Source organism: Nicotiana tabacum, chromosome 24 (assembly GCF_000715075.1).
Source record: "Nicotiana tabacum cultivar K326 chromosome 24, ASM71507v2, whole genome shotgun sequence".
NCBI classification, from domain to species: Eukaryota; Viridiplantae; Streptophyta; class Magnoliopsida; order Solanales; family Solanaceae; genus Nicotiana; species Nicotiana tabacum.
Genome location: NC_134103.1, coordinates 30,639,964 through 30,651,490, shown reverse-complemented (window position 1 = coordinate 30,651,490; position 11,527 = coordinate 30,639,964). Strand labels below are relative to the sequence as shown.

At 35.9% G+C, this 11,527-nt stretch overlaps 1 protein-coding gene across 1 annotated transcript; it reads right to left on the bottom strand.

Moving 5' to 3' along the window:
* Positions 1–3,135: 3,135 nt before the first annotated feature.
* Positions 3,136–10,999, bottom strand: LOC107814677 (pyruvate dehydrogenase E1 component subunit alpha, mitochondrial). Its single transcript, XM_016640126.2, has 8 exons — positions 10,223–10,999; positions 9,619–9,698; positions 8,549–8,626; positions 6,469–6,564; positions 6,309–6,380; positions 6,153–6,206; positions 5,974–6,039; positions 3,136–3,451 (listed from the first exon to the last, which is right to left on the bottom strand). The coding sequence occupies exons 1-8, from the start codon at positions 10,908–10,910 to the stop codon at positions 3,407–3,409; spliced, it is 1,179 nt and encodes a 392-aa protein (XP_016495612.1). The 5' UTR covers positions 10,911–10,999; the 3' UTR covers positions 3,136–3,406.
* Positions 11,000–11,527: the final 528 nt, after the last annotated feature.

The window sequence follows — 11,527 nt, the reverse complement described above, 5'->3', positions numbered from 1 at the left end:
CATGACACATTAGGCACACCTGATGTTTTGTTAGGTGGATCCTTTTTTCATTTTTTTTCTATTTAAAGAGACATGCCAACCGCTAAATCTAATTGACTCCCTCTGTCTTTATATTTTTCTTTTTAGCTTTTTTTTTTCTTTCTATATTGAAAATAAGAAAAAACATCAGGCCCTTATAAGGTGAAGAAAAGCTGTAGTGAAGAGGAATATTTTATTGTCTTCAACAGGCAGAAAATTTCACTGCACGATTATGTATATTAAATAATAGTTGGAATTACAGTGAAGGTATAATAATATTTAAATGGGTTGCTTCAGATTCTGGGTACCAACTTGTTATTAGATATAATAATCACTACTTTTTACAAGATTTGTTATGTCCCAGACATCGTTTGACGAACTATTTATTAACTAAGCATAGTAGTAAACAACATGCTGCACATGAAAGTTAGAAACTCCACTCTTCCGAAATTTGGCAAGACTCTGCCGTGGTTATTTGCTGCACGTATTAGTAAATTTAATAAATTTTGTCAAGACCTTTTATATATATTAACAATTCGTTAAATATTTATAAATAATTATTATAAACTCGGTTATTATTCTATATTAATTTGAGTTTGTTGTGGAACACATAAACTTCAAATTCTAGATTACCCTTGCCCACTCTAAAAAAAAAAAAAAAAGGAATAAAGAAAGAAAAGGGACACTCACTTACTAGTCTTTTCTTTTCTTTTTTTTTTTTTTCTTTTTTTGTTTTTTCCCTCTATGACAATTTTGGTATATATAGGATTACAAGCAAATAGAATAGATTTGTTTCTATTAAAATTGCCAACTTGTTGTAAATCTTGTTGCTTGCTTGTTATATCCCCGTTGTTTTTGCATAACTCGACCTTTTCTTTTCTTACTATGCTAATTCCTAATGGTTTATTTGTTTATTGATTGTAAATGCATGCATCCATAAACTAGCTAATTATTGCCTTTGTTAATCTAGCTAAAACTGTGAACTATCATCTGAAAATGTAATTAAGAATCACTTCCAATATCTTACTTTCCCCCATAACGTACGTATGTTACGTAAACGAGTGAGGAAAACGCATTTCAAATAATAAAATACCGTACTATAATAATAGAATTAACTCGAATGTAGACTTTAAGATTGTGGAAAAACAATAATCCATTACATAAAAATGAATTAAATATACAGAATTGATATATATGGTCCTGATAGCAACGCTAAATTTCAGTGGCAACCGGCAGAACTTGGACAAAAGGCTTTAGCCAAGTAATATATGGAGTATAAGTCAAAGAAGTTCTAACTAAGAAAGAACGATTTTCAGAATAGTTGGGATGAAATAATTCAAAATATCTCCACAAATAAGTAGTGATATATAATGTTATACATTGTTGTTAGAAAGTATGAGTTTTTTCTGGTAACACAGCCTCAATAAAATTCAAATTTTCATACTACGACCTTGTTTGTTGTAAAGGGTTATATAACATCCAATTCATAACAATGAATAGATACAAAGTCTTTCTAGACCTCTTTATATGCCCTCATATATCCGATTATACAACGTAAGTCATACATGTAACGTAATATAGCTATTGTGGTACATTCTTCTTTCCCTTCGCGTTACATGATTTGAAGCGCACACGATGATATGAACTTGAATACACATTCAAGACTGTGAGTTTGAATTTATTAAATATTTCCACTGAATTTAAAAATACGTTCACACTCAAAAATTTAAGGTAATGCATAAGATGGTCATAACCGAGGGGAGCTACCATTCTGAATATGGATTTAGCAGCTTCAGCTCAAACTCTGTATTTGTATTAAAAATCTACTTGATATGCATATATAATTTTTTCAGAACCCAATAAACTATTTTTTCTAAAATTAAAAACTCATAAACTTAAAATCTTATTCCGCCTATAATCATATGCCTTTATAAACTATATATAACCCCGTGCTGTATTAGATCAAACAAACAAAAAAGGAAAAGAATTGGCCGGTGAGGTGAGTTGGGGGTTTGGAGAAGAGTAGTTGTGATTGAATAGATCGTATTAGTATAATACTTGGTCAGTTGTAGTATAGTGAGTGGGCAAGGTGGCAGTACATTGGATTCTCTGAGCAAGTGTAAATGGGACATTGGCCTTTGCAAACTCTGAAAAACACAGCTGTGAAAAAACAATCCTCCTATATCCATTGTGAAAAGCCACAGGTTTTGAATAAAATGATCAAAAATGCTGATGCAATGATGTTTTAAATTGAAGGAAATACTATAGTTATTTATTGTCAGAGTTCAGACGGTGTTGTTTGGCTGCATCCTTTTACGAGCATTTTAGTATGCTGCCACTAAGGGGAATAAATATTGAAATACTTAAAAGAAAAGGAGACTACCGTGGTCACTGTTTGTTTATTGTGTCATTTTCACTGTTCTTGAGCCAAGGTAACTGTTTGTTTAGCCTCTCTTTCTGCGTACACATTACCCGGTTTGTTATCGTAGTTGTAAAAAGAGACTACAGTGAGGGGGAAAAGAGCTCTCGATACTCTATCCATAGTAGCATTCAGCTAACCTTTTTGTCTGCTAATCCCGTATTCGTACTTTTGAAAATGCCATACACCCCCTAAACAAGCATACCTGCAACTGCTGCCTTTAATATTGGCGAAAACAGTAGGCATGGAACATCTCACCACACTCTATACTAAAAGCTCAATTTTAAAATTATGAACTCTATTTTGAAATAAATACAGAAATAGGCTTGATGAAGTTTAGGGAAAATGCATACAACCCAGAAACAAGCATACCTGCACCTGCTCCCTAATGGTTCACAGTCTACAAAGTAAAACATCCTTGTGTATGTGTACGAAGGAGACATATCAACTCATTGCTGTCTATATTAAAAGAATTATAGAACTCTTTTCCTCTTGCTTCCTTTATCTCCTTACCAATCAATTTGCCTGTTCAGAACCAGTTATACAGTAGTTCAATGGTACCATACCCTGCCAATGTGAAGCTCTACCGAGTACCAAGATAGGACGACAACTGAACAATGAGATGAACTAGGGAACAATGACGTAAAATGGTGGTTGGAATGTCTAAGAGTGAAAACAAGTCAAGCTAGGGGAAAAAATTCAAGCTGAAAACACCGTTCAATGGTGCTATACTCAAATTTATTACCATCTAAGATGGAACGTGTAGAAAAGATACACCAGCCCAATGATTACAGTTAGAGAAAGAAAACATTAACAAAGAAAAGCAATTTCCTACATTTAAGATAAAACCATTTCAGTTACTATGCATGATGAAGCCCAATGATTTTACTATTACAATTATTTGCTGTAGTTATAGCTTTATCCCTTGTGCATATGAGAAGGCGATCAAAAAATATGCAAACGCAGCCCTCATGGAAGTGTAGCTCTGACTTCTTTCCTATCTGCTCCACATGCCTGGGAAAAGAACAAACACTGATAAGTTGACGTCACCCAAAACATTCTATACCAGTGTACTTCGCCCAGAAAAGAATTGCTCCTTAACGAGACATTTATGTTGTAGGTAGTTGTCCCATTCATTATTTGAATAATTATATTGTTTACAACAACAACAACAACCCAATATAATCCCACTAGTGGGGTCTGGGGAAGGTAGTGTGTACGCAGACCTTACCCCTACCCTGGGGTAGAGAGACTGTTTCCAATAGACCCTCGGCATCCTTCACTCCAAGAACTCCCCACCTTGCTCTTGGGGTGACTCGAACTCACAACCTCTTGGTTGGAAGTGGAGGGTGCTTACCATTATATTGTTTCAAGTTACATATTATGTAGTAATAACAATCAATAACTCCCTATAAAATCAGAACTGCCAAGAACTAAGTTACCTCGCCCAGGTTAAGTAATTAACTACTCATTGCCACAGTTCAACATCCAGGCTCATATCCTAAAGCTATCATACAAACACTTCCAATTCATTTTAAGGCAATACAGCAAAAAGCTCAGAAGAAATCACTTAACGGCTCATTCAACACATGCTACTGCAAATAACAAAGGTTAAGGAGTTACAGAACACTGAGCCAACATCTTAGACTGACCAAATAAAGCATAGTGGAGTCGAACCTGCTGCTATTTACGCTTGGCTAGGTTAGTTCTCTAAATAAAAAGTTCAGAAGCCTTCTGTTAGTTAATAGATTGATTAATAATAGCAAAGGCTTCTATGACTTAATTATTAGATAACCCTGGACCAGATTTTCTTTGCACTTCTCTCATGATAAAATACTATATAACATCCACTCATCTGCTTTTGTAAGTAATAATTAAACTCAGTTCAGAGCAACAACCACCATATCTATATCTAGTGAAAAGAGTGTAATGGAGGGATCCAGCCACATGATTTGATCCAGGTCCTCTGTGGAAGAAATCTCTTAACAAAATTCCAAATATCTCTTGCTGTTCAAGACAAAAATCCATTTGGCACCTGTTTAGTTGAACATTGTCTTATCTGCATCTGTCTAACTTATACACGGATAACATTACAAATAAAGCACCAAACAGATCCATAAAGAGCTATGAACAGCACATTTTCTGTGGGACTCCCAGTAAAACTTAGATGGATAATCCACATAAACATAGAGAGAGCTTCAAGCTTGAAGCATCTCCTATCTCCCATTCCATAAGACCTAGAATAGCAGTCCCAAATATCTGTGATTCTTCTTCGTCCCAGCATACCCTTCACGCCATTAACATTCCCCACAGAAACACACACACAAAAAAAAAAAAAAAAAATACCAAACAAATGGAAAGCAATGAGAATAATCTGACCACATTCCTATTGACTCTATCACAACATACAACAGTGATTTAAAAAAGTCAAGCCCAAAGCATGCTACTACGATTGCCAAGAGTTTATCCCTTCTCAATATATTGTCAAGTGGAAGCAAGGTCAATAACCACTATTGACACAAACTGAATTAAACAGGCAAGTTTCGATAAAGCTCGAAGTAATTCATCCTTGGTTTGAGGAACCATTTTTTTAAAGTCCCCTCTACATTCAATGGTCAGATTACAGCATCAAACCCATCATCAACTTAACTCCATGAGCCACTCTTATAAAAGAGAAGATCGAGTCAAACTCCCAGTCACTGTAGCTCCTTTTGTATATAATTACAAAAGAGGTACAATACAATCGCAAATTGACAACAACAGGCTAATTTAGCAGATGGCCACTATGGATACCTATATGAATAATGTGTTTATCACTTGTTAAAGTACTCTCAGTAGAATACCAGGCAAGAACCAGTGATAAAAAAATATTAAGCCCAGCATGCTACTCTGGTTACCAAAAGTTTATCCCTTCTCAAATATATGTCAAACGGAAAGTAAGGCCAATAACCACTATTGACACAAAAAGTGATCCCTTTGCATGAGCCAGTCTCCATAAAACTTGTGAAGTAAATCTTCCTTGGTCCCGGGAGGCGGGAACTAGAAGAAAAATACTCAAAAGTTTTTACCAAGGTTCTCTCTATATTCAATGGTCAGCTTACAGCAGCAAACCCGCCAACTTAACTCCATAGGCCATTCTTATAAAAGGGACAATTGTGTGAAACTGCCGGTCACCCTAGCTCCTTGTTAAAACAATTATAAAAGAGGCACGAGATAATAATAACAACAAGAACAGGGTACTTAAGCCCATAGCAACTATGGTTATATGAATATAGGTGTTTATCTCTTGTCAAAGTGCTCTTAGTAGATTACTAGGCACAGACTTTGTTTGCTGAAGTTTATTTCAAGGATGGATTTCCATATCATAATATTCTTCACAAAGTAATGTGCTACTTCGTTAGTATTTGGAGATTGGGGGTAAAATCAGTTGCAGATTATCTTCAATGAAAAGTCTTCAATTATCACTTGATTTATAGATACTACAGTCTTCAGTATATAATAAAGGGATAAACTAATGAATTAGAACAAGTGCATACCTCAACTCCAAACCCTTTCACATATACATTGGTAAAGAGCTCAGAAGGGTCAGGCATGGGACTCTCCTGGAATACAGTATAAGCAGTTAATAGTCAGCTACTATTTTTATTGTTTTTTAAAAGGTAACTACCATATTTAGAATCGCTAAAGAATAGAAGATAAAAATCACCACCCTCACCTTTGCTTTAGCAATGGCTTCATCTACAATTTTTCTCTTTTCTTTCTCGATATCCTGGAGAGAAGGAACAGAAACCCACAAAACAGTTAGAGGTCCTTTCAAGATCGAGGTGAAATAATACGTGGTTTCCTACAAGCTTTAGAAAGTTGTCTTTACCTTCAGCTCCTTCTCTGTGGCTATATCATGAGCTAATATGAGTTTCCTGATTCTTTCAATAGGATCACGTTCCTGCAAAATTAAAGATAATCTTGTTATGATTTTATACGAGGCGTTTACGGGCTGAGATATATCAGATACTCTAAAGGAATGTATTGACCTGTCTAACACCACTAATCTCATCACGAGTTCGGTAAGTGCTCCCAGGATCAGACATAGAGTGACCATGGTACCTATAGGTGTCCATTTCAAGAATCTGAACAAAATTGAAAGAAACGTCAACATGCTATAATATGCTCAAAATGAAGTAAAGGAAAGAATACTAATGTATGAACATAACTGACATTGAATTCAGCAAGAAATTAAATAATACAACCCCCAAAACACATAGCATAAGCCTCAATGCAAGACATGTCCTACGTCTAGACCGTTCCATTTTTTGAAAAAGAGCCTGTTTCCATGTATTAATCTTAGCGTTTTCCAAACTTCGTTTTAACCATCACCCTATTGTTCCTTTCACAAATAAAAGAAAAAAGAAAACTAAAAAACATGTGCAGCCCAAAAAGAATGATCAACTAAAGCACATTTAGCGCAAATTATTAATGTGCATCATATGTGACACCGTAAATGGAAGGTACAGTACTAAGAAGCGTTAGCATAATTGCTACCAATTACTAATTCCTGAAATTTGTCTTATGTAGAAAAATTCATTAGCAATGAGCTTATGGATTCTATTGACCAATAAAATAAAAGATAAATAAGGAAAAATGGTTAGAACAACAACAACACCTCAAGCCCAAACAAGTTGGGGTCAACTATATGAATCATCACCGACAATGTGGCTCCATTTAACTTTTCCAAAATTCACAAAGTAAGCCCATCACCTAGAAAATACTCTACTAACATTTTAATATTGCATTTGGTAATCCAAGTCCTTCCATCAAGGATTCTAAGTAGAAACATCAGCATAAACCACCAGCGATAGGTGTTCATATGATCTATTCTAGTCAAGTAAAATTTTATAAAACAGACCCAAGTAGAAGAGAGACCATCTTTAATAAATGGTATATTTCAATTATTTAAGTTATCATCTCAACTGCTATGCATTTCTCAGCCCATGCATCCTCCTCTTCTAATTTCAATGGCAGAGAAATACTTGCCTGAGCGGGTTACCTTACTGAACTGATCTTAATAATTAGTCCACTACAAACAGGGTCTTTATTAAGGGATATAACACAAGTGTCTAGAGAGATCATACATAAAATCAATGTTGACTACGGCTAAGTTCATGATCCCCATATGAGAGGCAATGAATTTATTAATAACCTACTTGCCTTTTTTCCTTTTGACTACTTCGTTTTATTCTTTTTAATCTGGAGGACAAGATAGTGGGACGTCTCGTGATAGCATAAGAAAAATAAGTCGGCCAGGGAATTTGATGAAGTGCAGCAGTTGTTAGCTGCAGAAAATAGTTGAATCAGTTAATAGTCTGGTTGTTGTGACCAATAACTCCAAACTCAAAGGCGAACTAAATTTCCTAGAAAACTGGTGCTTATCGCCTTCCCTTTCCCAGTTTATCTTACGAAAAACAGGGGTTACATTCCTGGACGGAAATGTTGCCACTCTCAGTGAAATAATGCAAGATGTCTTTTTTGCCTTTCAGATTGACAGTTCGTCACGAATTCTTAACAGAATAATGTTGAGGTTACCCTCTTTCTCAGGAAAAAACGTTGAGGTTACCCAAGTGTGACATCAAGACATTAGATGCAGCTCGGGTCGAAAACAGTTGAATGGCTTCATTGACACTTTAGGAAGTATTAAAGGGCTCATGAGTTCTCTTTATCCTGAATAAACAAATAAACAATGAAGTTTATGCTTCCAGAAGGGGCTCTCTGACCTCGAAAACACAAGGATTAAACCCAAAGGAAAAAATTATATTACTGCTACAACAGCAATTGTATCAATTTGATTTTAGTATCTCTTTTTTATTTCTTCTCCTTTTCTTTCCTTCTGTCAATAATACTTGGCCCAAAGCTTGCTATTTCTTTTTTACAGTTCCTATAAAATTATTAGAGTACATGACACGAGGCATCTAAAACATTATTGTTTTCAACAGCATACAGGTATATACATATAGGAAATTATATAACAGAAAGAACTCTTGCCAATCACAACCGAAAATTAAACTAGAAAAAGGCATGATATGTGCCTTATAAAAAGAAGGCATGATAAGTGCTTACAATTGGTCCATTCTTGAGGGCATGCTCCTTAGCAAATTTGCATGCTTGTTTAACAGCAAGGGCATCCATACCATCTACCTGTTTAACATAAAAAAGAACACAAGAGTCGCAAAACGTCAATATTTCCTACATCACCCATTGAAACTTAATAATTGGTCCTTCTTCTCCATTGTTGTGGCAGGAAAAAGCTTTCTCTTTTTTCTTTTTTCTTCCTTTCCCCCTTTTATTGTTAGGCCTGCCCCGTAAAACAAATACAGCTTTCTACATAATCTAGGACTACAGAGATCCCAGTAGAAAGAGTATATAGGTAATTATAGCATTTGAACCATACACCAAGCTTCCAAACAACAGCGTACCTGCACAATCATCCTAGTTCTCACACATGTGAGCCATGCTCATGCACTACATCCACAGTCCCACAAATAACTTACCAAAGTAAAGGATCCTTCTTCTTTTTTCCCCTTTTTGATAGTCAAGACAACTCCTAGACACTAGTTTTAGGGGACATTCCTCAAAATGACACACATCAAACTTTAACTTTCTTCAATATTTGTAAGGCTACAACAACAACAACAACACCAACGTATAATCCCACTAGTGGGGTCTGGGTAGGGTAGTTTGTACGCAGACCTTACCCCTACCCTGGGGTAGAGAGGCTGTTTCCGATAGACCCTCGGCTCCCTCCCTCCAAGAACTCCCACCTTGCTCTTGGGGTGACTCGAACTCACAACCTCTTGGTTGGAAGTGGAGGGTGCTCACCGCTAGAGCAACCCACTCTTGTCATAATATTTGTAAGGCTAGTTTCACTTAATTCAGTTAACATAAAAAGATCAGAGCTCATATGAAAGCCTAGATTCTGGCTTCAAATTGAAGAGAAATCTTCAACTGCTTTTTGATAAGTAAAATCAATTCAAAAGTTAACAGATTTTAGTTTATTCAAGATTTAATGAGAAATGTTTAGTTGAGTATTACTAGGCTACTAGCACATCACTATCAGCTCCCAAAAATAAAAGAGAAAACAAAGCAAAATCATTTAACAAAAAGGAGTTGCAAGTTGTAATTCACTGTACCTTCAGACCAGGAACATAATCTCCTCTTTTGTAATAAGCTGGACTCTTTGCAGCTCTCCATTCTGCTGTCCCCATTCCATCTGCATCAGAAAAGCAATCACGCGCATTTGAAGTGAACAACGCATTACATACTTAATAATAGGCAAAAGAAACTTACTTTTCAGCATCAATGCCAATTACAGTCAATAATTTGTAAGTCTATAGTTTTGCAAGCATACTACTCATCAAAATATTACGGAAAAACACATACATTTACAAAAGAAAATCACTTGCAACACAGAGAAATGCATGATATTGAACAATGAATGCAAAAAGATATCAAGACAAGTCTACTTATCAATCAAATGTGTATTGCTACTTAGAAGAATTTTAAAAAGGAAGTTTTTAAGTATGAGTTTAAGTTCCATGGACTGATGGTGTCTAATTATTTACACAAATTAGGTCACTTATTAGGTAATTACAATGGTAATCTCTAATTAGTCCAAACGTCCACAAAGTATGAGTTTAAGTTCTACGGATTGACGGTGTGTAATAGTTTAGCAAATCTTTCAAAGGCATTAGTTGGAAATCTAGTGAAAATGGTGGATTGAGTTGAGTATCTTACAGTGATTATTCTCACAAACTAGAATAGCAGGAAGATCCCACAAAGCAGCCATATTCAAAGCCTCAAACAACTGCCCTTGATTAGCGGCACCATCACCATACATGGCAAAAGTTACATGCTCCTCTTTCGAATACTTTTGTGCAAATGCCAATCCAATCCCTAAAGGAACTTGAGCACCAACAATACCATGACCTCCATAAAATCCACTATCCTTCTTATAAAAATGCATGGATCCTCCTTTACCTTTCGAACTTCCATCTTTCCTTCCCATAAGTTCCGCAAATGACTCATATAACCCTCCGCCGCGGGCAAGGAAGATGCAATGGTCTCTGTAAGCTGTAATTATACAATCCTTTTTGGTAATTGCGGCTTCCATGCCAATAGCGACGGCTTCTTGTCCGTCGTAGAGATGGCAGAATCCACGGATGAGTTTTGCTTTGTAGAGCGAATCCGCGGCGATCTCCATCCGCCGCATCTCCGCCATGTCCTTGAAAAAAGTCATGAGTTCGTTAGCGCTTGTCTCAACGGTGCGGGATGGAGGATCGATCTTGTGGCCGGTGAATGGGAGGCTGGTTTCTACCGTGATTGTGGCGGTCGAATCCGATGATACGTGGCGCGTGGCGGATACCGCCGCCGTTAAAGGTTTCAAGAGATGATTGACGGTTCTTCGGCCTGTGGATAGCGCCATCTTCGATCTTTGTACGAGAGAATCTGGAGAGAGCGTTTGGCGAGTGCTAAATGGAGAGGAGGAAAATGAAAATTTTGTTTGAGAGCAAGTGGCATTTATTTAAATACTTTAATTTAAAGGAGGATTTTTTATAGGAAAAAAAAAAAAGAATCTGACTGTTGGTGGAAAAAAAAGGGATCTGACTATTCGAATGTCCCATAAGTTGTTTTCTGTTAATTCTAAAGCGATTTTCTTTTTCTTTTTTCGTTTTTCATTTCAACTAAAACTTCCAATGTCTCATAAGTTGTTCTCTGTGGTATTCAATATTTTGAAAAATGGGTGAGGTTATAAATTTTAAATCCACTTAATTTAGTTTGAAGTAAATATTACTCCTATTATACAAATAACTAGTAATACATTTATTAGAATAACTGAACTTCAATTTTCTGTCAATTATAAAAACACTTTGATTTTTCTCACGCAGACATACATATATATGATAGTAGTAGTAACTAGTACTAATTATAGTACCCAATGATGTACTAAATAGATCTTTTATTATTATTATTATTATTCAGCTCTATATTCTTTGAACTAGAAATTTTTTGGAGCCACCAAACGAGGGGTTGGCTGCGCCT

What these genes read in the sequence shown, in the direction of transcription:
- LOC107814677 (XM_016640126.2), bottom strand. Translation starts at nt 10,910, where the DNA reads ATGGCGCTATCCACAGGCCGAAGAACCGTCAATCATCTCTTGAAACCT. An exon ending in AGATTAGTGGTGTTAGACAG is followed by an intron (nt 6,381 to 6,468) that starts GTCAATACATTC and finishes TTAATTTTGCAG; the next exon opens with GAACGTGATCCTATTGAAAG. An exon ending in CCACAGAGAAGGAGCTGAAG is followed by an intron (nt 6,207 to 6,308) that starts GTAAAGACAACT and finishes CCTTCTCTCCAG; the next exon opens with GATATCGAGAAAGAAAAGAG.